This window comes from Myotis yumanensis, unplaced genomic scaffold (assembly GCF_028538775.1).
Source record: "Myotis yumanensis isolate MYYU_CA2020_CCGP unplaced genomic scaffold, mMyoYum1.0.hap1 SCAF_8, whole genome shotgun sequence".
Classification (NCBI taxonomy): Eukaryota; Metazoa; Chordata; class Mammalia; order Chiroptera; family Vespertilionidae; genus Myotis; species Myotis yumanensis.
In genome coordinates this window covers 12,894,937-12,921,788 of record NW_027223759.1, presented here as the reverse complement: position 1 = coordinate 12,921,788, position 26,852 = coordinate 12,894,937, and the positions used below count along the sequence as shown (strand labels likewise).

Here is a 26,852-nt window from a genome sequence, read left to right as displayed (position 1 = left end):
CCCTCTGCAGTACATCTTTATAACCAAACTTGAATTTCATGATTATCTGCTAAATCATAGTAATACTCACCAACAATTTCATCTTCATAGCCCTCTCGCCCATGTACTTCTGGGATGTCCACTATAATGAAAAAGGAAACAAACAAATCAAGTTATAACCAGTTCTATCACCATGGCTACAAGGCAGAGACTAGACCTTTCTGAGAACGACTCCTCGGTATGTTGGCAGCTCAAGCATCCCATCTGCTTCTAGATCATGTAACAGGCATATTAATGGAGCCTTTTCCCTCAAAGGATCTGTCTTTACTTCCAGTAACCAGAAGAACAGAAACAATAGGAAAGGTCTTTAGTGCCAAGTAAATCCTCACTTGTGTCTTTATAATGATGGTTATTCATTAGCAATATAGGTCTGAGTTTTGTCTAAGGCAACTTCAACGACACTGCATGTCCATCCTCAGTTGTCATGACTGTTGTTCATCTAGTATAACATGCTGACCCTCCTTATAAGATGATGCATCTAAGTGGACACAAAGTACAAGAGCCTTCCTCCTCTGGATTTCAAATAAATGTATGGAAATTTAAGGAAGTCACGTTTCATCATTATATGCTTCAATGTAGATGTAGAATTGGAAAGAATGTCATGCCTATTCACCTTCACATATCTGTGCTAATATCTCCCATCTTTCCTTTCTGGCTATTTTTCTATTGGCTTTCTTCAGTTTAGAATAGATCAAACGTGGGCATCCAATCAGACTAGCTCAGTCTTGAATACAGCTGAGTTAATTTACTCTGAATTTTCTCTAGTATTATCACTATCTTTTTCTTCTTTTATGATAATATTTTGGGGAAGGGGATAATACAGGTTTCTCTATTCACTATGCTGTCCATCTTATAGAAATCAGAGCCAATAAAATTACCTGTCTAAAATGGAAAAACATTAAAAAAGAGAATCAAATATGTGGTGAAGAACAGTGTCTTATCACTTCTTCCAATCTCACAAGTTAATTATGCTTGTTCCTGCTGTCAGCAAAATGGCACCAAGTGAAGGCATGTGGCCCTTTGAGAGTTTTATTCAGCCCAAAGTCAGGTGGACAACCTTGAAGTCAGCACTATAAATTGATATGCAGAAATCAAGGCTTACCACAAAACCCAAATCCTAAACAGCTAAAGTATCAAACAAAAGGAATAAAAGAGCTTCAGACCAGCCTGAACTTCTTGATCAGCACAACATCTCAGGGAAGGTCGACTTGACCATGACCTGAACTGAAGATCCATCTATCATGGCCACACATAAAATTCAGACTTTTCCTGGAGGTGCTAGTGGTAATCACGTTCCAACCTCATCCCTGGCAAAAGTGCTAAAGCACATTCTCATCCCCTTGGTGGCCCAGAAGAGATGCACAAAACAACGTGCCAAGACCCCACTTGAAAGGATCGATGCCACTGGCACCAATCCTCCATAAATCCTGCCTGCTCCTGAGCACAGCAACTGGCACCTGCAGGTTGTGCCAGCCTCCCCACCTCGGTGCCCACCCCCTGCATTATTCTCCAGGCCTCTACAATGCAGACTGTTTCCCTGGAAAAAAGACGTGGGCACGAATCAACAAGAGGCAGGTGGTGTCTGTCATGGGGATCAAATCAAACTTGTGAAAGTCAGCCTGGAGATTTTTTTTAACCTTATGAAAAATAAAACAAACGTGGGAGAAAGGGAGAAAGCCATCACATTTCCAACCATTAATAGTTTTGATGCTCAGAGGTCTTAATACCTTCACGGTTAAAAGATGCAGAACATATGATGAGACTATGAATGAGCCTAGAACAAAAATTGTGGGGCTCCTATCTGTGAGTTTTGGGCCAAATCCTGTTCTAAAGGATGCAATGAGATCTTAGAGGCTAGACTGTCATCTTGCTCCATCTCACACCTGCAGAGAAGAACTCTGAGGACACTATTGATGATAGTCTGGAAAGGGGTGAGTGTTGCCTGGATTTTAAAGAGAAAAGGGTAAGAGGGTGGTGATAACTATGAGGACATTTTGTCCCAGGAGATCATAGCCTCTTGTCTCTGGAGGCAGAGGACTGGATGGGATGACCTCCTAAGAATCAATCCATTTCTAAGAAATTGGACCAATGAGATTGGTCTGTGAAATTGATTGCCTAGATGTGGCTGATAGTTCTGCACCTGGAGAATTAAAGGCTACTTAAGGTGAAGAACACATTAGAGGCTTGACTTGGCTTTTGACTGCTTCCAGCAGTTTGGGTGAGTGGGAAGGGGTCGAAAAGAGGATAAGTTAATCAACGTTTTCAAACATGCATCTGTTCACCAAGCCTTAAAGAAAGAATGGCACACTGGGGAAAACCAAAATATAGGGAACATTTGTACAAAAGCAATTTAATTTGATAGCAATTTTCTCTAGTCCCTTCGCTAATATTCTTGATGTCTGGGTTTGATTAAGAGCTTTCTTTCTCAAAATCCTCTTTGACCTTCACAGGCCACCTTCCTTTTCTGTTGAGCCTAGTAGGTAAACCTCAGCCTGTTGGCAGCAAGGAGTATGGTTCTAGCAAAGAAAAGGCAAGGGTTTGGAGGAGGGAGAAGTAATGAGCGAGGAGCTCACGACAGAGAATGGAGGCAGCACCTCCCTGGGAAGGAGACCTAGCTTGAGAAGTGAGGCAGATAGCAGAAAAAAAGGGGGTCTAGAGACCTGGAATTTTGTTTTTAAATTTTTTTTTTTTAATGAGGAACAACTTGAAGAGAACCTGCCAGGACTCTGTTGCAGGGAGTGGTTATGAGTGTCAGATGGATGAGGAAGAGCAGAATGGGCCACACATTTAGGAGAACACAGGTCAGGGATGGATCTTACCACCCACATGACTTCTACTTTCAACCTTTGTGCTTACATGACCCTATTTCCTTTTGGGCCCCTGTAGGGGTTCAATCTCAGGCCAATCCGACCGCAAAGCCTGAACTCTGACGCTCAGTACTGTATTAGGGCCAGAGGAGAGCCCTCCTCCCCTAGTCTGCTCTCAAGTTCTCTGGGTGTGGGCAGGACACTACAATTGCCTCCACATCATCATTACCCCATCCTAACAGAAATAAAGGTCTTGGATCCTAGTCGCCTGGATACACGCCCTCCCGCGGTTTACCTGCATCAATGGCTCACCACCTTGATAGGAACTAATGAAGATCTCTCATGAACGAGAGAAGATGTGGCAATCTGAAATTTGGGGCTTCACATTTTCTCTGATAGGCGTTACTCAAAGAGGGAAGGCTGATTTAAATTGTTCTTCATTGACTGGCTAACTAACCAATCAATCAACCATTGCTTATGAAGAGGGTTTAGTAGGTGCCCAGGAACCATATTGAGGACTTTGGGAAATGCAGATGTATGGGACCAGGTGTCTGTAATCAAGGTCCTGTCTGGTTGGGAAGCAAAGACTCAACCCCAATAAAATAGTGTACAAGAAAGGGGGGCATTGTGGAGGGGACTCCTATTGCTGCCGGAGCACAGGCTGGGGATTGGGCAAAGGAGGCTGGGCCAGGGCCAGGAAAGAAACCCGGGAGTGGGGAGGAGGACGCTTCAGAATTAAGCTGCAAAATGGGGGCTGGAGGTTGTAAGAGTGGTTTCAGACATGGCACCTGAAGCTTTTTACTCATACACTGAGTTCTTGGTTTGGGGCTCGAATTCTTTTTATCAGATTCTCTTTGAGGAATTCAAAGAGATTGCCTTGCCCCCCACAAATCCTCCACCCTGTCCTTCCCTACCTGAGAGCCAGGTCTGTCCCCTCTCCCCACACCCGTTGCTGCAGACCAGAACAGTGAGAGGGAACAGGGCTCATGGTGACTGGAAGGGATTTTAGTAGAGTTGGAGCAATCAAGTGAGCCTTCTTAAAAACACACACAAATGAACAAGAACACAATCCAACAAAACATGGCCATTTTTATATGGACCTTGAACCTCAGACTGAAAGTCCTCCTGCTTCCCCAGGAGCTCTTCCTTTAGCATCACTGAGAGGTGGGTTAGGTACACAGTGATGAGTGACTCAAGGTCTCATCTATCTCCCATTTTCCTGATTTTTCAGAGCAAGAGTCATTAAACATCCACTGGACTGTTTCAGGAACTCTCTCCCCCCTAGAAAAGTCAAATATTCTCCAGTGTCCTTATCAGTAGATCTCAATACTATGGCACGAAGGGTGAACAGTCATACCTAGTTAAGAACCAAACCTAGCCTAAGAGATGTTTACCCCAAGGGGTCTGGAACACTGCCTGGTGGCGTAAGACCACACATGCTGTGCAGAGGAAACACCCCAGACACTCCAACCTGCACCGGGAAATTCCCCACTGAGCGTGACTTAGGCCTCAAACAAGAATGCTTTCTCTCACAGTCCTTTCTCCCCCCTCCCCCCTTTCTTTTCTGGGAGTAGTGGACTGGGGGCAGCCTGGGAACAGACTACCTGCTTCTTTTTAAAAACCATTTTTATTGATTTCAGAGAGGAAAGGAGAGGGAGAGAGAGAGAAAGAAACATCAATGATGAGAGAACCATTGATCAGTTGCCTCCTGCATGGCCCCTATTGGGGATCGAGCTTGAAACCAGGGCATATGTCCTGACCAGGAATTGAACCGTGACCTCCTGGTTCTTAGGTTGACACTCAACCACTGAGTCACACAGGCCGGGCCAGATGGCCTGCCTCATGCCTGAGTTCTGCTACTGCCCCAGGTGTGAGTGCCTGGACAAGGCATTGACCTCCCTGAAACTCTGTCTGCTCCTCTGTAGAGTAACCACGGACCTTCCCTGCTCAACAACTCTATCGTCTTTCTGGACAGAACATAAGAGGGCTCTGAGGGCCCTTGTGCTGCATGCTTTCTGAACAGGGCTGCTGGCTGAAGGAGACGAGGTGGCTTCTACAGAAAAGGGCTCCATGGCCGCACGCTGCTCTGCCCCCACCTTCACCCAATCTGTCCTCTCCTTAAGTGGCTGCTCCCCGAAGGCATCGATCTTAAGGTGTAAGGTGTGCGTGGAGAGAGAGGACCATGAAAAGGACAGACAAGTGGGAGCCAGGAGCTTCTATGTTTGCAATACTTGCTCATTAGGCTTCGGAACCAGTCCTGCCAACTGGCAATCCGGGAACTGACGATGTGGGTAAGTGTGCCCCAACTTCCAGGCCTCCACCTGGACTGAGGCAGGGCTGATAAAATGTGCCAGGAAGCCAGCCGTAACCCCTCCACTTAACCCACCATACTGCAAGCAGCTTTAAAGCAAGGATCCAAGAGGCTCTTCCACACCGAAAAATCACTGAAACCATTCATTTTCACAGGTACCAAGTGTCATCGCTTCTGTGTTAAAGAGGAAGAAATTGAGGAAGGAGGGTAGAAAAATGCAATAAATCGTTGAACCAATCAGCAGTAAAACTGAGAGCAAGCCACACTGTCAACACCTTGTTTTGGGCCTATGATTTGTTTGGGATAAGCTCTTGGCCACTTCGAGCTCTTGTTGAATTTGATTCCAAGTTCCCAACCCCCCTGAGCCAGTTAAATCACTGGACTGTTTAGATGGGAGTAGCCTTAAAAAATTTCTCTTGGACACTCTGTTTTGATCCCAACAGGAGATATAACACTCAGACCAAAATAAATGGGAAATAATGAAGGACTAGGAGATATTTCTTGGCCCTCCAAAGTGTTTAATTTAGCACTGGCTAAAGGTGTACCCCACCCCCTCCCCACTATGTACTCAATTTCCCTAATTTGGTTTGCTCATCCCCAGCTGCTACAAGAAGCCAAAGGTTCAGATGTTAATCTAAACTTTGCCAAAGCTGCTCCAGAGTCAGGCTACTTGTGAGCCATTCACCCCTTGCTGGGTTTGGCTTGAGTTTAGAAACACCACCAGAAGATCCTTCATCCTGGGTTATTATCTTGTAGGCTAGAGCCAAATCTAATGAAAATCATGGAAAAGAAATGTTTTTTGGAGTTTTCAAATGGTTTCAAGCTGGGAAAGAAAAGGGGGCTTGGTTTGAGATATTGGAAGAGTCTGAACCTGAATTTAGCCATTATTTTTTATTATTTTTAGTTGAATAACTAGAAGGAAACACTAAAAAGGATTGGAAATAGCAACTGCAATGAGAAGGCTGTAAAATGACCTAATACTGCTTTCAAGTGTGGAGGAAGATGAGCAGCTGAGGCCGGAATGGCTCCACTGAGCCCCAACAATGGCATGGAAATAAGAAAAACATAGTCAGAGAAGTGGTTAGCTATAAAGATGGGCTTCACCGCTGTTCGGGCTGGGAAAACCCAGCCATGTGGATGGAGGGCAATTCTGGAGCCTCTTCCTTACTCTAGGTCAGGGGTCCTCAAACTTTTTAAACAGGGGGCCAGTTCACTGTCCCTCAGACCGTTGGAGGGCTGGACTATAGTTTAAAAAAAAAAAAAAACTATGAACAAATTCCTATGCACACTGCACATATCTTATTTTGAAGTAAAAAAACAAAACAGGAACAAATACAATATTTGTATTTGCATGTGGCCCTCGGGCCGTAGTTTGAGGACCCCTGCTCTAGGTCTTTGAAAAATCCGAGACATTCTCCATTTCTGTAAGAATACATGTCAAAAAGGAGGTCTTCTTACAGATTGCTCCATATGATTCCATAGGTGCTTGAAAAAAAAGTCTCTTGCACATGCATCTCACCGAGAGAGCTGTTTATACTTAGAAACTGGGCAGCTCTTCTGAACACAAGAATGAATGAATGATTCTGAGATAAGATGGTAGGTTTTCCAGAAAGGTGGAACACCTTTACCTATTCAAGAGGGGATTTGCACAGAAGCTTGCCGGCGAACAATGCAATTGTGTAATAAGCGAATAATAGAATAATAGAATAATTCCTCTGGCTGTAGGTTTGGTCTCCTTGGAGAATGCAACCAGTTGGAGGAACTAAGCAATTAAGCCTTTGTGTGAAGGAATCTGATCCATGCTTTTCTGGGAGAAGGTTTTGGTGAGGTGGGCAGGGCAAGTGTGAGGATGTCAGAGGAGAGGGATGGGGGCCACCAAGAGGGAGGAGGGTGCAAGCTGGAGATGAACACCTGGTGCAAAGGCAGGGATGGAGACAGGCCTCCTTGAGGAAAGAGGAGGGGGCGACGGCTCTCTCAGGAGGTGTGAAGCAGATGGCGATTATGGTGTGGGCCCAGGGCTTCTTGTGACACTACTATTGAGCTCACATTCTTGGTCTGCATTTGGCCAAGGCCTATGAGGCACCCCAGGTCTCCTTTGATGCTCCCATCTCACGCCCATCTATGTTCTAATGACTGTCTTCCTCCTTCAGTACCAGCTGTCAGGACTGTCCTAGAGAAGCAGTGAGGAAGCTGACATGGGCCCTTGAGGTCTTTATGTCCCCTTTCCCAGCTCCTTGGCGGCAGTGGGGAATTGCTGAGGGACAAAACAGTTCTTTAACAGTCTGTGCTCAAATAGAGTCTCAAACCAGCAGGCCGGCTGAGAACAGGACTCTGGTCAAGGCCACCTCCAGCTCAAAGCTTTCCCTGCACTCGCATCATTACCAGAGCTGGCTGCTCTCTAACAAGGCACAGAGAACTCGAGTCCACGCGTCCTGCTAATGAGTCCTGCTGCCAAGAAAAATTGCTGTGGTCGAAGGCCAAGATGCGGCATACTGTCGTTCCAGCTCCGGATCAGAGTCTTTGCTTGTGGGTATGTTAGTTAATGATACTGAAAGGGTTCAATTTTGCACAAGTATATACAGAAGGCAACACAAGGCTTGTGTGCATGGGGACGTCTCTAGCTCACCCACCCCTGGAGCTTATGCTGCTTTCCCCCCTGAGCCACCCGGAGAATCTACCCACGCCCCAGATCCCAGAACCAGCAGTCCTGGGTTTTGGGCCCACACAGCCCATATACGGCCGTAGAAACGGTCCATTATGCTCAGAGTCAGAGTCCCATTTTCCTGACCCCTTTGTCTTAGTGCTTGGCAGAAACAGGGTAGCGCTCTTGGAAGAAATGGTGTTTGGAACTAACAGGTCCCTTGTTTTCTCTCCCATTTGCCACTCCTGCCTGGAGCCATTTGGGGCTAGTGGCTTTGCCTGCACATATAAACCTCCCGCTAGAAAACAGCCAAACAGCCTCGTTGCCTGCTGTCTTTCCTCAGGTCACACCAGCCCGAACCTCCTCTGAAGGAAGCTGGCCACCGCCTCTCAGCCCAAGGACTGGAGAATCTGGGTTGGCATGTAGACCTACTTGTGGCGGCTGGAACATTTTAGTCTGCAGCACAGTACTGAGCACTGACCTTAAAGGATGGTTTTACATGAATTTTTTAGTAGAAAACATAAATAAATAACAGCAAGGCACAGCACAGCCACTCTTTGAGGAAACCAAGTGGAACTCATTAATCATGAAGAACAGAGCTCTGCCTGCTGGGCCCAGGGATGGAATTAACTCCTGGGCCACAGTTGCCTCGGCTCCGGTGAGCTGCCACGTACAGCCAGGCCCACCTTCTCTGCATATTGGAAGTGTTTTTTAAAAAGTCCCTGGGATTAACATTCCCTTTGGCTAAAGCTACCCAAAGTCTTCTCTTGTAACCACTCCGCCCTCTTTAGAGGAAGGGAGACTGTCACAGAGATTATGCGGCTCGTGCAAGTGTGACCTGGGATGCTCTCCGATGTCCACGACCTTGTTGTCCTCTCAAAGGGGGACGGGTCCATTTAAAAGGAAACCCGCAGCCATCTGAAGTATGTATGAAAATGCAATCAAGCACACCATGTGACCCAGGCATGCTATCAGAGACAAACACGTGCACAGAGGTGACTTTAAGGATGTTCACTGCAATATTGCTTATAATAGTAAAAACTAAGCAAGAAGAAAACTGGACACAACCTGAATGCTCACCAGGAGGGGAGCACTTAATAAACTACGGCACTTCACACGATACGGAATGCTCTACAGCAGCTAGAGGGCGGGGTAAATTTGTCCATGTGAACTGATGAAACCTGGAGGCTTTGTCAAGTGAAAACAAGTAAGTTGTCCAACAAAGAGAACAAATGCTGATACCATTTATGCAGAACAAAAACAAATCCCAACCAAACCAAACCACAGAATTGGGCATGAAGGTTTTTTGAACTCTTGAAGGTCAGTGACTGAAATAAAACAACCCCCCAAGAAATATTACTTTACCCAGAAGAGAGGAGAAGGATTCTGGGCTTCCTGCCCACCCACTGGCCTTAGGGCAAGAATGGTTTTTGCTGGTTTGCCTGAGGTACCTATTCTCCATAGACAGCATTCCATGCTGAAAGGGATTTTGCTTTTGGCGATCCCCCAAACCTCGCCTCTCTTCACTGCTTAGGTCTGGGGCCAAGCAGAGCTCCCCACAGTTAGTACAAATGTGCTCTGGCCGAGGCCTGTGGCCTGACGCCTTCTGAGGGTGCGGGCTTCTGCTTATATCTAACCTCTAGACGCACCCCAGTGCGCGCAAGCTGTCAGGCTTCATTAATCCCTACACCTTCCCAGCTTTTAATTTATTTATATAAGGCGATGCCTCTCCCTGCCGACTGTAAGGCCATCAGCTGGCGTCCCGTCCCCTCCCCTCTGTGTTCACTGGTTGGATTTGTTGTGTGTTTTCTTTGGGCCGTCACTAAAGTGGATGAAAGGCAAACTACAGCTGTGAGAAGCCCAGCGATGTGCACAATTAGAGAGAAAACGAGCCGCATGGACAGGCCTGCAGAGTGGCTCAGGTGTGCAGCCCACCACACAGACAAATCAAAGCTCAACAATGAAGCCCTCTCCATCAACAAATTAGCAGTGGTTCTCAACCTTCTGGCCCTTTAAATACAGTTCCTCATGTTGTGACCCAACCATAAAATTATTTTCGTCACTACTTCATAACTGTAATGTTGCTACTGTTATGAATCGTAATGTAAATATCTGATATGCAGGATGGTCTTAGGCGACCCCTGTGAAAGGGTCGTTTGACCGCCAAAGGGGTCACGGCCCACAGGTTGAGAACCACTGAATTACAGAAAGGCCATGATGTTGGTGCAAAACCACCGCAGAGCCAGGGAGGAGGGGCAGTAAACGGGCCACAGCAGACCGGCGGGGCTTCGGTTACATGGGCAGGAGGGCAGGTCTCGCTTCCACAGCAAGAACACACATTTAAACCGTCATAAAGGGCCAGGTAGGAGCCCAAACAGGCCATACGGGGCCTTGACATCTGGTATTTATGATCCATGGAAACATGATTTCTGCAACATTTATGCTTGAGCGCAGTCTGAAATAACACATTATAGTGCTGTGTGGACACCTAAGATCAGAGTCCTAACAGCCTTTCTCTCCTTTTGGGGCAAAGAAAGTTCCTTTAGAATGAGCTGTGGGGTTAGAACCAAGGCGGGAAGCGCAGGAAGGAATTCTCCAAGGGGGCTCCAAAAACAGCAATGCTAATGGAGCATACACGATGGCTCATTTAATTTAGTCTGGCAAATCTGGTCTCAGGCCAGCTCAGGAAAATGGTGACCGAGCCTGGGTCTTTGCCTGAAAGAAATACTTTACTAATGGGAACAAATGGCTTTAGAAAGGAAAGCCAAATGTTACTCAGACAAAATGGGCAATCATGCTTGTCATTAGAGGAGCAAACGAGGCTCTCGCCATGGACAGTCTCCTCTGCTCCCCGCCCGGGACCGATGGGGACATCTGTGGAGCCATCTGTACTGTCAGAGCTGCCTCTCAGACCTGACAACCAGAAGCCTGTTTCCTCTGAGCACCACTGGGAGGTTTTATTGCTGTAAGAGCACCTTTCCCTGGACCTAGGTTGAGAGAGGGAAAAAGAAGGACTCGGGTGGAAATTGGGCCTCTTGGATATGTCCCTTTAAGACCTTGAATCATGGTTCTCAGACCCCTGAGGAAGGCTCCTGGGTTGATGAAATGTTCCACCAATAGGGGGTGGTGGAAAAATCCTTCCACAACCTCTTCTTGACGACATTCTAGAAACATTCAATAATGGGGAGGTTGCAATTCCTAGAATTTTTTTTTCCTCCTAATCCCACCGTGATAGAAATATCCTATATAATAAAAGCCCAGCGACCAAAATGGTGGAATGACCAGAGACCAGAAAGACCACGGCCCCTCACCCCAGCCGGCAGCCCCCCAGTGAGCAGTTAGGGGCGATCAGGGAGGCAGGCAGGTGAGTGGTTAGGGGTGATCAGGCAGGCAGGTGAGCAGCTAGGGGCCAGCAGTCCCGGATTGTGAAGGGGATGTCCAACTGCCGGTTTAGGCCTGATATCGCAGATTTCGAGAAGGTACAGGCTGGGCTAAGGGACCCCCCCCCCCCCGCCCCCAATGCATGAATCTCATGCATCAGGCATCTAGTTTTATATAACTAATCACTGACAACCCAAAGAGGAGAACTAAAGAAAAATGCCTGTCAACAAGACATGGCTTTTGGAATAAGTTCCCCCAATCCCTCTCCTCAAAGTTTTAAAGGAATGTTCCTTTCAGAAGCTGTTCCTTTCAGAAGAGTTCAGGATCACAGTAATTTATCATTATCTTCACAACTTGCTCCAAATTGAAGTCAGGAATATCTCTGAGCCTTGAACACGCTACAAGTTTCCGTTTTGTCTGCGAAAGTGCCCAGAAATGGGAGCTCCCCCTTGCTCTGGAAGTAATAATTAGGTAGGCGAGGCCCAAGACGCCGCCTCTTCTCCAAAGGAAGTTATCTGTTTCCGTAGAGTCGAGCACACCTTTCAGCTTCCCTGGTCCCATTACCCCCGGGACCCTTTGAAAGTAGAGTCCAGTCTCCAGGGGTTTTCCATCAAGAGAAATTTTGTGGAAATCACATCGAACGATTTAGCACTTAGCAACTTTTGCAAAATCCCACACCAATCATAAAAGTTGGCTCAGCTGCACAAATTGGATAAATTCCTAACAAGCAGTAATAAAACTAAAAGGAAGGGAAGCTGGCATTCAGCCCCAAGGAGCAAACCCACCCACTGCCCACAGCAATGCCCTGCAGCTCAGAAGACAGACAACCTGTAGGCTCTGAAAACATCAATTTGTTCAAAGCCTACATTTCCACTTTGTTCTCACAGGCAAAAGGGAAGAAAAAAACTCAGATGTTTGTATAAAAAATATTATCATTTTATTACATTCCACAACAATACATTTTCAAATAGTTTCCAATGTCCACAAGTGATTTTGACACACAGGCAACTGAGCAATGCAAGAGTTGTCACAGCTATAGGGAGAGGGGATCAGAACAGGAAGTTAAAATGTTTATGTTTTCTTGTTGTTTTGTTTTCTTGTTGTTCTTTGGTAATTTTCGATTATTTAGGTGTTTGCTTGCCTGCTAGTTTCATTTTCAAGACAGGGTCCTTTTCAAGATGGGGTATCAACCTCAGAAACATGACTTAATTTCCTATCCTAATGTGGCTTTAATCCCTAAATTGTGGGACAACGGAAAGGACAATTTTACTTTATTTTAAGCATCCTGTTTGGTTAATGGCAATGATATGATTTTTTTTTTCTGCCTTTGCCAGCAATTAGGGGATAGCAATTGGCAGCACAATGTCAAGGAAGGGATTTTCACCCAGAGATCAGGGCTTCCTTCCTGGGTCTGTTGATATGAAACCTCTACTAAGGCAAAAACTTTAGCAGCCCGAGCTAGACCTTCAATTCATTCATTCATTCATTTATATTTTCTTAGTTGCTATTACCTCTTTGTCTTCTTTGAAGCAACTCTAAACACATGCACGCATGCAGTCACCTGTCCAATCTATTTTTCTTAGGCGAGAGCGACCCTCCCTCTCTCTATGAAATACAGAATTTTGCTTTTTAAAGCTGCAAGGCATGATTTTGTAGAAGAGCTGCCCTTTTAGCATAGTACCTGGGTAATACTATGAAAGTTGCTGGGGCTGAGAGAGAGAGAGAGAGAGAGAGAGAGAGAGAGAGAGAATGGGATGACAACCCCAGCTGAAGTGCATCATGGGATTCACAAAGATTTGAGCAGCCTCATATCCTCAACTATGGCGTGTACATAATGATGATGCCACAAGGGGCATCAGATAAAGATACAGCAAATTCACAAAGGTTGTTGTCTTCTTTTAAAGAAGGGAAATCCTGAAGGGTATATGGTAACTCCAACAGTTGCTACACTGGCTGGATTTTCCAGGTGTAATTTCCTGACACAGCTCCAGGGGGCTCCAACAGGGGTGCCAATCATTTCCAGGGAATGCCTGGCCCCAAATGCAGACTGGATGCGGACACCTGCGATAAAAGCCCTTAGTGTCTGGCATGGAAGTCATCACAGGGCATCCTGGGCTCCTGCCCCTCCTCCCGCTCCCTGCTTCTCTCTGCAATCTTCGGCTGGGCTAGGATTCTTCTTGAAATCTCAAGGTGGCTCCTACTCTAGCCTTTCATCTTTCCTTTTCTTGGCAGGGCTGCTGTGGTTGAGACAGAGTCACTCTTTGAAATAGAATAAGAGTGGGAGAGCACCATTCTTTCAGAAGGATGAAACAAACCAGATGCGAAAGTGAGCGTGTGCTAGAGGGAGTGATGTGGATATTCTGAAAGAATGTCGGAAAGTCTCTCCCAAACAGCCGAAAATAAAAATCAGAATCTATCATTAGTGTTTTGTTCTCAGAAGGTCCCTGAAGCTTTGAGCCCAGGCAAACCTTCTTTGGAGAGAATGTCATATTTCCCCAGGGGATTCCTAGCAGGAAGGTGAGAGATAAACACCCCCAAGGTGGAGCCCCAGTACACTGTGAATCTCGTTAAAATATGCATTTTCTATCAATGAAATTGACTTCATTATTGAATCTATCCTTTATATACACTATCATTAGGCCGTTTACCTCCAATATCCCTTTCCTTGTTGCTTAGAGGACAAATGGGCAGCGACGGATTTATCTTCATTACACCTTCTCCTGACCATGAGGCAACATCTGGAAATGCCAGGCCAGCCTAGGACGGTGGACTTGCTAGATGCTACACATGCTTTAAGGGGTAGCACATTGGTACGTTTAAAAAATGATTACTCTTTATTCTCTCATCATATTCAAATAAGTCAGGTGGACAGCCTTATATATTAGTGGCTATAGGTTGAGGCACACATCAACACCATGAAAGAAAGCAAATGATCCCTTTCCCCCATATTTTACAAACGCTATTACAGTGGCCAATAGAATACCAAGGGATATGGTTCGTAACCACCTTACTCAACTCCCCTTAAGGTTGGGCACAAGGGTTCCTCTCGGATGAGGCGACTTAAAGAGAACATTTCAGTCCCTCCTTCTTCCGCCTTCTCTCCCCCGCCTCCTCCTGCTCTCAACAAGCTACTGCTTTCCCTACATCAGTCTCAGGTCCATCACTCTCTATGACTTACTCCAAGATTGGACTTAACTGATAACAGCTAAACATTCATTATGAGCTTCTCTTTGTAAGGCAACATGAGACAGATCTGCTTCAGGGCTGGAAGCAGAGGTGGTTCCGCTCGCACCCAATGGCTGTTGTCTTGTTACTTCAAAGACACCAGGAGACATGACAGGGGGTCACGTCTGAGTGCACGGGGAACCTTCCTCTCGGGGCAGGGGGGTGGGGAATGGGGTTTTGGGATGGGGATGGGAGGGGCCACATTTCGGTCCATGTGGCCTCTAGGTTTTTAGGTAACCGGAGATGACAATGGTAGCCAACAGAAAGCCAGCCAGAGCTAGATAAGGCAACAAAAAGCTTCAATCTCTTCTCCAAGTAAACAAAACTAGGACAGTATATTATTTTCTCATAAAATGTACCCCCCGGAGAAGTAACACAATAGTTAAAGGGGGCCCTCTCTGAACACACCCACACACTCCCCCCTTCCCCACCCCAACAATGAACCGGTCTCTCTCACACCCACACACACACACACAGAGCTACTCACACGCGCAGAATGTATACTATGTACAAACACAGATCCAGGGCTCCCCTCCGGTCCACCAGGAGGGGGGAGGGGGTAAGGCAAGGGGACGTCAGGGAACCAGTCTCTGGAAGGAAACCAGCTGAGCCTTGAGCTGTGAAGTGCTTAGGGGTGTATCTCTTCTCCAGTCCAAGATGCAACATTAGAGTTGGGGTTGGTTGGTTGGTTGGATTGGAATCAACAAAAGGACCAAAAAAACAAAAACAAAAACAAAAACAGAACTGAAGAATAATGGTCAGGATGGATAAGAGTGCACAGGGTTTGGGCCCCAAGAGAGAGATGTCTGAGGGTTCACACAGAGACTAGGCGAGGAGAAAAAAGTGCAAAATCGAGGCAACGTGTTTGCAGTCTTTCTTGTTTGTTTTGGGTGCTGTCCTTGCTTCGGCCTCAGCAGTGCGAGGGGCGGTCTTGCTCTAGCTTAATGGTTAGGGTGGGCTCCACCGCCAGAGGGGCCCCGTTGGTGTAGTGGGAGGTTTTGTAGGTGATGGAGTGATCGGTCTTCTTGGCCGCATAGCGGAACCGGTGGTAGTGGAGCACCAGGGCCAGCGCGACGGAGACCAGCACCAGCACGGCACCCCCGGCGGCCATAACGTAATACCAGTAGGCTGGGATGGGCTGCACGGGCACCGTGTCCACTGTGGGCTCGGTCCCTGGTAGGAGGGTGCCCCCTGGTGGAGAGACACAGAAGAGTGTTGCTAGGCTGAGAGCATGCAGACTAATAAAAAAATTAATTTAAAAAAAAAGGAAACACACACATGCTTTGAAGTGGATAGGGAAGGGAACAGGGGAATAAGATGACACCAACTATCTAGTTCATAACAAGTACTTCTATTCACAACCTTCGAGGTAGGTACTGTCAGATCCATTTTACAGATGAGGAAATAGAGGCCCAGAGAGGTTAAACCAATAGTGGTTATGCAGCAAGTAGGTAGTAAGTATGGCATTCAACCAAGATCTGTACGATTAGAAAGCTCTTCTCTTCTTTCTGCTATATCACAATTACACTATAATACAGAGAAGTGGTATAATTTACACACACACACACACACACACACACACACACACACAAATGATGTTGAAATGACTTCTGGGATTCCGTAAGGCTGGTTCCCTGAATGGGTGGAAATACAGTATTTGGTCTGGCTGGCTAGCATTTTCAAACAACGTATTAATTAGGCTGGCTAGACTTGAAGGTAAATTCCACTTTGGATTGCCAAGGCTTCCAGGCCCACTGAAATCAGCCTGGTCTTGTCTAAACAAGTCAATTACCACTGTCAAGCAATGACTAACGATTCGTTTTTTTAAAAAACTGTACAGAGGATTTTAAAATCTGATTGGAAGGATGTTGCAACAAAAAATGTGGCCACAAAATGATAGTGGGTGTGTGAGAGCGAGAGTGGGTGAGGGCAAAGGGAGGGAGATCATTCTTAATCACGGAGAAGACAGGGGAGGGGAGGGAAGCTAGCAGAGGATTTAGAAGGCAACCACATTTGCTGGCCGGCCTCTGGTTGCCATGGAGATGATGTAGTAGATTTAAGTCCAGGGCAACTCTGGGGAATGACTGGCTGGAGTCCCACTTGATGCAAAACAGCACTACAACGTGTTTCTCCCGGAGATTTACATCAGATGAGAAGCTGGCCTGGATGGGACTAGGAGCTTCTGAGCTTGCCAAAACCAGACACGATCTTTACTTCTGAAAAATGATATATGCTTAACCTCTGAAAATTCCTCCCTCGCTGCTTACATCAGATGCCGGTGGTTAGAAGGAGGCATCTTCTCTATCCATGGGCTACCCAGTGGGGGGCCGTGGCCATGCTGGGGCCTTCTCCATACCTCGCTGGTCCTACTCTGTGGGTGTTTCTCTGCTCAGGACACAGAGCTCATTTGTAGTTTCAGGCCTCCCCTGTGGGACCCAGAGCTGCTCAAGCAGGAGAAGAATGAGCTCTCATCTTGGTTTCTCCCCCCGGGTGTGCACAGAGAAGGCACCCAGTAAATGCTTGTGATTAAAAGACTGAACAGAGGCAAGGGCTTCTACTTCTGAGTCCGTGTTCGCCCACGCCTGCAGCCCAAACACCAGAGCTCCTCTCTTTGATTGGGGGATCGCCCAGGGGCGGGTCAGACCTTCTGATGTCTGCTCAGAGTGGCAGAAAAAGGAGAACACTTTTCTTGGACAAAATTTCAGAGCCTGCCCACCTTCCCAGATCATCAACGTTGCTCCCTCTAGTCCTAGGATCCCTTCTACTACCGTGCAGGGCTCGCCGATGCCTCTCAGGCTATCACAAGTGCCACAGTATTGGAGGAGCTTTGACAAGGATGCATCACACGGCACATGCCCTGGCAGCCGCGTCCACAGCCCCGGGGGTGGAAAGGGTCCCAGAATCCCAGGATGTCCTCTCCATGCCCCTGCCTACGCTGTCATCTTCATCATCACCTGGTCTGCTTTTCTCGCCACTTTATCTTTTAATAGTCTCATCACTGTAGCTGAGAAAGTGCCCCCCCCCCCCTTTGACCATATTAAAAATTATGCATAGAAACAGCAAAGGAAAGCAAGGCGCTGAAAAGAGCCACATCGGACTGGTGTCAACTCATTATTCAGGACACCAGAGTTTCCGCTGCCTGGCAACCATCCTGCCGCTGGATTTTCCTGTGGGCTTGGAAGAATGCACGAGAAACAACAAAGTGCACAGGGACGGCCCCAAGTTCCTCAGCGCCCGAAAGGCGTCCTTGGGTTTGCCTCTGATTTCGATTTCACTGCACAGTGAGGGCTGTTATCTAATGAGGCGGCAGCTCACCTGTGAGAGGAAAGGAAGGCGATACATCTGCAGGGATTAGCTCCCCACGGGGAGCACCTGACCAGGCCACAAAGGCAAGAGTACACATTTTTGTCCAGTGGAAAACGGTCACAGCTGCCCACCTTCCCTCCATCACCATCTAGTCCAGTGGTTCTCAACCTTGGCTGCACATTAGAATCACCTGGCAGTCTTTTTAAAATCCTGATTTCTGGGCCTCATCCTCCTTAGTAACAAAGAAAAAGAATTTCCGGAGGATGAGGCCCAGAAATCAGGATTTTAAAAAAGACTCCCAGGTGATTCTAATGTGCAGTCAAGGTTGAGAATCACTGATCTAGTTTCAGTTCAAAGGTTTTGCTTTCCTCCCGCCAAGATCCTGGTTCTCAACGTTAAATGCACCACCCAGGGCTCAAGAGTGCTGGGGCTGAGGAAGGATGTGGCTTTCCTGCTACTCCTGAAATGTGTCTTAAGATAGAGACGAAGTCAGGCACACAGGGGCAGATCTAGGGCGCCCCCTGGAGGAAGGTAGAATTACAACACATGGATTACCCAGTCAGAATCGGTGATGGACCCCTGGCCTCAGCGTTCTCTGCTCAGGAAGACAAACTCCACTTTGGGTCTAAGACCCCCTTCCTTTTGCAAGTAAGATTCCCCTCCCCCCAAGGATCAACATGTAGGAACTTTGGGGGACCAAAGCCATGTGGGGGACATTGAATTGCCTACTTAAAACATTTTCCTTAAACACTGATTTGGAGAAATGAGGAAACATGCTACATGCCTTTGTGCTTTTAATGTTAAGGGAGTTAGAAAGGAGAAGATACACCTCATAACCCTTCCCTCATCTCCCACAGGCAATCTTGGGGTGACCTGCAGTTGGGGGCCAGAGGTGTTCAGAACGTTCTCCAGCTAAAGGGACTCAATGCCCCCAGGCGGGTGGATGGCTGGTTTGGAGTCTGGCTCTGTGGCAGCCTTCAGGGCGCTATGCTGATGAGGCTGCGGTTTGCCAGGAAAGGAAGGTAATAGATCAATAGGGTTAGAGCGCCTTCCCAGACAACAGCAGCAATCCAACAGACATCCGAGCGGAGGAGGGATGCATGGATGGGGGAATGTACTCTGGACTAAAATTCAGATGCCCTGGAACGTGGTAATGGCCAGCACTTCGCCTCACAGTTATTCTTAAGAAGTGCTGGAGAGTCTGCGAGCTCGTACAGTGCCTCTATGTACAATTGCAATAAAGGTGCCCCCTGCAGGCGGACTCTACCTGCGCCAGGTGCCAAGGTTGGTGAGTGCCTGGGCTAGGTCTCCAACGTGGGAGGAAAGAGCGCAGGTGTGGCTTCAGCCTGGCCTAGAGCCGGCCCGGTGCTGACCTGAACGCCCCCTTTGGTAGCTCCCACTTCTACCGCTTGCTCACGTGCGTCTCTTTCCCCAATTGGAAAATCAATGCCTGAACTATTTTTTATTAATCCTCCTCCCCCCCACAACCCCTATTCTCCACAGAGTTGTCTCCTTCTGTGAGATAATGAGAAACATATTTAAAGAGGCAGTAATTGCAAGTGTATTTGCCAGGCTGAACGGGCCTTCATCGGCACAGGCTCTGAGCCGCTGGGAGAGGGAGCGACGCGAAAGCACAGCATTTGAATCTGGAGAAACAATAAATGCAAAGAAGCCACGCGCGGGAGGAAAGTAAGGAGAGTGGTTACACAGTGCGCGGTGCTCCTGCCCTTCCTGCCTGCAGAGAGGTTAACATATAACTGGGAAACGTGGCCCGAACAGCCCCTACGCTGAGTGGGCGTCTCCTGTGTGGTGGGCCCTGAGCTATGGGCTTCCTGTGAATTATCCTGGTGACTTCTCATGACTCTCAGGTAGAAGACCTGAGCATCTGAGAGCGTAAGCGATTTCCTCCTGTTTTTCTCTGGAGGAAAGAGGAGGAGGAGGGCAGAGCAACACAGCGAAACCCTAGAGATGCCGCCGGTCAGAGGCAGGGCCCGGACCGAAGTGCGTGCTGGTGGCACCGGCCCAGCCCTGATGTTGAGTAGCACAGGTAGGACATGGTCCCCTCATGCGTGCCCACACTGCTCCTGGCTCTCTGTGTTATGGGGCGGGGTGAGCACTCGCCAGTCTCCTAGAGCCCCACAGTCACTGCCTGGCCCTGCACAGAGAGTGTGCAGACCCTGTTCTTGGACAGGACTCGGCCCCTCCCTCCCTGAGGACCGTCCCCGCCAGGCAGGTCCTCACGGAGTCACAGCGAGGTTTACAGCCGTCCTCCCGGAGCCGGGGAGCCCAGGTTTCCTAAAGCAATGTTTTGAAAGACAACAACGGTGAATCGTCTCAGAATGGAAAAACAAGGCTTGATGCAAGTAAGAACTGTTTGGGCCGGCCTGTCTGGGCAGTCCTTTTTGGACAGGGTGAAAATAAAGTGTTGGTGAAGGGGCATTTCAGATAAAAGGCGTTATTTAATTTGGGAGATGAAACAAGCCAAAAAAAAAAAAAAAAGTTGGCTCCTCTAGAAAAGTTTACAGAAGATAGGGGAAGAATGTGGTGTGTTTGGAAAAAGAATGAAGAAGTATGAAATATCCCTGAGAAACGGCTCTTTGCATTTGCCTCTTGAGCAGGGCGTGGAGGGTCAGCCGAGGGCTTGTGCTGAGCTGGCAGGCACCATGCGGACCCTCATCTATCAAAAATGTTTTTTTTTTTTTTTTTTTTTACACAGGATATGGACTTATAGAAAAAGGACCTTCTATGTTGCTGTTCTAATTTTGCTTAAAGATTTAAATCCAGGGGATTCCATGCTTAATGGGTGAATGTAGATTAAAAAAACAAAACCCTGCAAAATTTGCATAAAGATGTAAAGTGCTAAAAATGTTTTTGTTTCCTTCCCTCTTTTTTAAAAATATTTTTATTGATTTTTAGAGAGAGAAGAAGGAAGAGGGAGAGATAGAACATCAATGATGAGAGAGAATCATTCATCGGCTGCCTCCTGCACACCCCACACTGGGAATCGAGCCGGCAACCCGGGCATGTGCCCTTGACCAGAATTGAACCCAGGACCCTTCAGTCCACAGGCTGACACTCTATCCACTGAGCCAAACCAGCTAGGGCCCCTTCCCTCTTTTAACAAAACCACCTGAACTGTGCCCTGTACTAGAGTTGTTGGAATAAAAGTTGTATTAATTGCATCAAAAAAATAACTAAGTGCAATGCCTCTCAATTCAGGTCTGTGGTTGGCCGGCTGACGTCTCCGGCACTTCTTATCCCTTCGGGGTCACTTATGTGACTGTCTGGCAACCACGGCGTGTCCTTTCTGTGCTTGGAGAGAGGAAGAGTCCAAGAAAGAATGTTCTCCTCCCCTGAGAGAGTCGGCCGCTGGCCCCTGCTTAGATGGAAGGTGAGCCTGCAGGAGAGGATGTGCCAGCCTTGTGCCAGGAGAGGCGATGTGCACAAGCGACCCTCACAGAGAATGCCTCAGTGTCCCCTCGGCAGGCGCGGCAGCTCACATCTGATCTGCAGGCTCCGTGGCTCAGCAACACCTAGGCTGCATCTGGCAGCTGGAGCTGGAGGGTGGGGGAGCCGGGAAGGAGCCACACAGCACAGCTGCCTATCTGCAGCCCTGGCAGGGCTTAGGAACACTTCTCTGCCTTTCATCGGAGGATTACGTGCATGAACACCATTTAACCCTCCCTGCGTCTCACAAGTGCTCCCAGCAGAGAGAGAGAGAGAGAGAGAGAGAGAGAGAGAGAGAGCAGTGGGAGGAAAGAAGCCGAGGAGAGCGGAATGTTGAGGCCAGCCCCAGGTCCTGTGCCCTGGGATAGGGGCCCTGCCTCCGGTGGGCAAGGCCTCTGGGAGGCAGCCAACAGGGAAGGAGAGTGGGGATGGGAAGGGAGAGAGGGGCCTTAAAACCTGACGCACAGAGTCGATTCCCCGCCGGCTCTGTCTCTAACCCACATGGCTCTCTCCCCTGACTGCTCCTCTCCCTGCCCACGAGAGACGCCCCCATGTTCACTTTCTGCTGGTTATTCGGGTGAAAACGGTGAGGACTTCTAGAAGGTGAAACCCAAGAGATGGGCCCCAGGACCCTCAGACCTGGTCTGAGACCTGCAACCCACATTCGCAGTCATTAACAGGAGACACTGACGCTCCTTTTAGCCTCCGTCAGTGGTGACATCCTTTCCCCAACGACCACCGCTCACAAGGGCACCCAGCCTGGGAGTTCCATGGGTCTCTCTCGGGGAGGGCACCAGACCCAGGCCCCGGGGGTCTTCAAAGCCCACAGCCTCCAATGTGAACCCCACCTCCCGCCTCCACTGTGAGCTGCTAAGAATAGCCACCTGGCCACCAACCACGGAACGCTGATTACGGGCTTTATATATTTTTACTGGCTTCTTTATTATTCTTTTTTCTTTTATTGAAAAAAGAAAGGATTGGTGAAGAGGAAACAATCCATCACCTTAATTACACCCCTTCCACCCCCCTCTTCTTCTTTACACAGATTTTCATTTGTTAAAGCTCAAATTCCAGAAAAAGATACACGACGGTAGTATGTTTATAGCCAGCGCTTAAAAAAGGAAAGAGAGAAAAGAAAAAAATAGCGCACACCCAGCTACATTGTTTAAAACGTGACTCATAACAACAGCAAAAAAGTCTTTCTAAAAACCACGTGACAACTCGGCTTGTTCCTTCTCTCTCCTTGTCCCTTCCCCACACATTTCTCTCTCCCCCCATGGCGTGTCCCTCCTCGTTACTGGCTCACACCCTGCTGCACAATGACGGTGTACACACTAAGCAGGAAGCACTAGGCGACTTATAGAAAAAGAACATGTTTCGTGGCAAGAAACGAGTCAGAGGCGGAAAATGAAAACAGACTTCAAAATAGGAAAGATCAAGAGTAGCTAATAAGCCTGGGTCCAGAGGCCACTTTTACTGTATTTCCTTCAAGATTTACCCAGTACATTGGTCTCCCCTGTAAGGAATGAGAATGCTGCCGTCTCATGGTTAATTTATAATGGAAAAGAAAAACAACTCACATTCGAGAACACCTACTGACAATGTAAATGCCTAGGGTTAGCGGTGCTTTAGCATCCACTTTCCGTATCCTGCCTGCCCCAACCCAGTTTCTCTCTCTCGGTGCAAAGGCTGGTTTCATCCCCAGGCACTCGTGCCCCCACCAGATCTGCCCCTGCCTGCACCAGGAGAGGAGCCGAATGCTGGTCGCTAGGTTCCACAGGGCAAACGGCCCTCCCTCCTCTCCCAAAGGGAAAGCTTTGTTGGAATCAGAGTTGCATACTGAGGTCCCCTGGGTCTCAGCCCCAAAGAAGGCTCTGGCCCTGGGTTCACTGGCTACCAGTTCAGAGCTCCGTGTCCAACTTGTCCATGGGATTGTCACTAGCCATTCTCCATTCTGGGCCTGCTCTCGGCCAGAGGAATAGAGTCTCTGCTCCCCGAGACTTGGTTTCTTCCCTCCAAGGATGCTCTTTATCTCCCAAGACAGCAGCCAGGGGCCAACCCATGCCACCCATGTCTGCCTTTGCTCAACCCCTAAACCAGCCCGTCGGGAGTGCTGGAAGTTCTTACCTTCAAGTCACTAAGATCTGTGTTTATTTTGGCTAAATGAGTGGCGTGGCTCTGATGAGATTTCATTTATATATATATATATATATATATTTTTTTTTTTACAAGGGAACACGACTGGATGGTGAAGCTCCCTGGTAAACACAGCCTCAAGGAGCCCACATGTGCCTGGTTTGTTTATTCTCCTACGGAAGCCAAGCACTCCGTCATGGCACAGGCCTGTCCGTCACAGACCTGGGCCTGTGCGTGTGCACAGAGCACTGTTCGCCACAGTGGCTGGATGCCTTTGCCCAGCCTCCCTGGGAGCTTCCAGTCTCAACCACCCATGAGAGTCAGGGAAACAACAGAAGCAGGTTCCACGCCCCAGCACCAATTTTCCTTGGGTCCTGAAGGTTAGACCTCAAATCCAATGGTACCCAAGCCCATCGGGAGTGAATTCCTCCCCACACTTAGATTCGCATGAACATCCATCTCACATCCAAAAAGCACCAACGCAGGCACGGGAATGCTCTTAATAACTTCAAAATGTGCAATGGGGGGTGGGGATGGGGCTCAAGGGGGCAACGAAGGTGAGAAAGAAAGAGAAGACAGTATGTGTGGGTCTATCATTCCCTGTTCGACACCCCCCCCCCCTTCCTGTCTTAGGCTGTGGGGGATGAGTGGCAAATTAGGCGAGCTGACTTCGAGCCAGAGAGCGCATCTAGGTGACAAACCGGGAATTCATCTCTTTGCAGCCACGAGCTGGACAGATTAATGGGAGTGAAGATAATGAGTCTAGACTCAGATAGAAAACTGACTTCCCTTATCTCTGAAGTGCTGTCACCTACGGGGTGAGGCCCAGCCAGTACAAACAGGGCCCAGCACCCTCACGGCTGTCTGCACAGAGCAGGTTCTGAGAAACCCGTCCCTCGGTGCGGGCGAGGGCCTCTGAGGGTGCTCTCCACCAAGCCCATGAACTGGAGCGCTTCCAGTGGCTTCTAAATGCTTAGCACTGGGACCTGGGTGGGCACTTCAGCAGCGCCAGCCAACTGGATTGCCAAGAGCCCCACACGTGAGATCCGCCGCGTTATAAAAGCCCAGGCGTAAAGAATGAGAATGCGGCTGTCTCATGGTCAATCGCCCCAGCATGGAGCCCCCTCCCCCCGCCATGAGGCAAACATCCCAAATTCTTCTCTCTTTGACCCGCTCTTATGTACTTTATTAGGAAGAAAATGTCCCGTTTCTGTGTTCCCGTCCTCTAAGTGCTCAAATCCCAGCCATCGAATGTGCCTTCTGATTCCCCTCATTAGACGCCAGCTCCTGAATTTTGCAACTTCTCCTCTTTAGGATGGATAGCTCCTCCCTGAACTGTCCTCCCGCACCACACTGCCTGCCCCTGTCGCTCGCTGGAGGTTAATTGAGACCGCTGCCTGGGAACCCTGGAGTTGGGACTGGGAAGAACCTGTCTTCAGGCTAAAATAAATCATTGCCACATCATTTCACTGTTAATTCACTCCCCATTTTTTTGTTGTTGCTGTTCAGTCTGCTCACAGCTTCTCCTTTCTCACCACTCACGCATTTTCTGCCTCATTGCTCCCCGTCGGACAATGCGAGGCTGAAAGGCTTATCTGTAACCTATTTGTCTCTATTAGAGGTTTCTAAACTTTAATTAAACAGGAGACAAGGAGGATCTCAATCCCCCTTTCCCAGCTTCTCCAGGCGTTGCTGATGCCATCTAGCGGCGGGAAGGGGTGGCGTCTATGTTCTCTTAGGAGACTTGTTACACTTGGAGGTTTATTCTCTCCATCCAATGCACATCACATGAGGGGAAGGAAAAGGCATGCAAAAAAAATTTTTCTTTTTACCTTTAAAATTCTCACCTGCAAAAGCTGAGATGGGTTCTGGAAAAACAAACAGAAAACGTTTTGCGTTAGACAAGGGGAAGAAAGAATCAGGGAACACAGGGCATGGCGTAGGTGACTCCCACTGACTGAGTTTGTTTATAATGCCCCTTGGAGAGTGTCCCAAGTCCTCCGCATGCCCCAGACTGTCTCACACACCATCATCATGGGGGCCGGGTGTGTGGGGAGAGCTTCGCAAAGATGCTTTGGAACAAAAAGCCCTTTATGGAGTAACGGGTCCCAGAAGCATTGTAATCAGCCACTTATGGCTGATTACTTTCTCAGAGTCTGGATGACTCTGAGAGGCCCGGGCCTGAGAGCTGCCTGAAGGGACTGGGGGTCCCAGGTGCTCCTGACATCATCACGCGCACACGCCCGGGACCCATGTGCCAAGAAAAGCACTTGGCGAGTTACTACAGTCACCCTGCCGGCTGAAAGCGGGTTCCCTTCCTTCTCGGGATTCCCTCTGGCTTTTAGGAATGTCTGCGGCTGAAGGAAGATGACCAGGGTGCCCCGGGGTGCATATGGGAGGTGGGCTGGCTGCGCTGTACTTCTGCTTAAGGGGACTGTCATGGTCCCTTCCCATACTGGCCACCTGGTGTGCCATGCTTCATCTTACGATAATTCTGGGAGCTTGGCCATTAGAGGCATTAGCTTCAAAGCCAAATTGAAAATGTTACTTCACATGCCATAGTTTGCCCTGCAATTCATTCATGCAAAAGAACTGCCGGGTAATTATGCGATCACTCTGATATGGCACAGGTACTATTTTTGCTCACCACTGAAGGCTCCCATTAAGTCCATCAAACCTCTCCAGCATGTAATTCTGACTGGCAGCTGTTCTTGTCCTCCAGCATTTTCTTTGCTGAAAGCGGGAGTCTGAGGATGGGGTCCCGGAACCCCCAATCTCTATATACTCAGCGCATGTCTATTTCTCAATGGGAATGGGGCTCGAAGGCGTCCCCTCATCAGACACCCCTACCTAAGACACAGCTACACTCACGCCTCCCTTCCTGCACAGGCTGCCTCTGCCTCACCCACGGGGGAGCAACTGTGTCTGAGACGGGTGCTGCCTCCTCTCATCTATCCCAGCTCTTGGCGTCTCGTTTGGGAGAACCTCGAAGAGACGGATCGCCACGTACCCATGCAGTTCTCCAGCGGGACGTCGGTGCTTATCCGGATGTCATCGATGGCAATTTCTCCGGAACGTCCTTTTCCGATGACGCCCTCGAACACAATCTGGAAGCCAGAGGAACAGAGGCACGGTTAACGGAGCTCTCTGGGCCACCCAGTGCCAGGATTCCCAGCTTTCTGTTGTGGGTTCAAGTCAAATGCATCTTTGAAGGGATTAAAATATGTATTACAAGGTGATGGACTCTGTTGTCTAGTAACTGGAATGTATTGATGAAAAGAAACACGTTCAGAGTATGTTTAAAGAAGGGTGAAATGTTCCCTAGCATTTTTGAGGTTCCTTTACCATAAACCTTCACAGGCCCAGCCCAGAGGCATTTGGAAACTCAGGATACCTGAGCAGGTGGGGGTAAGAGAGAAATATACAGTGTACAGGTTTGGATTGCCTTGGGGGTAACACTACCTTACGGCTCCATTATGACAACTAGCAGGGAAGTAGTTTACTGCGCACCTACTGTGCGCCAGGCACAAGGATAGCTACAAAACCTAATAGACAAGCC

General features: G+C 48.3%; 1 protein-coding gene across 5 annotated transcripts in view; it reads right to left on the bottom strand.

Moving 5' to 3' along the window:
- NRP2 (neuropilin 2) overlaps window positions 1–26,852 on the bottom strand; it is a 119,167-nt gene that overhangs the window by 5,162 nt on the left and 87,153 nt on the right. For 2 of the 5 annotated variants that reach the window (XM_070421941.1, XR_011472383.1), the window contains 3 exons: window positions 26,304–26,400; window positions 25,141–25,161; window positions 71–121 (listed from right to left, as the gene is read on the bottom strand). In XM_070421941.1, the coding sequence (XP_070278042.1) occupies window positions 71–121; window positions 25,141–25,161; window positions 26,304–26,400 (169 nt within the window). Of the gene's footprint in view, window positions 1–70; window positions 122–12,093; window positions 15,596–25,125; window positions 25,162–26,303; window positions 26,401–26,852 lie in introns of those variants that run through there. The other 3 variants (XM_070421940.1, XM_070421943.1, XR_011472382.1) reach the window with 3 other exon arrangements.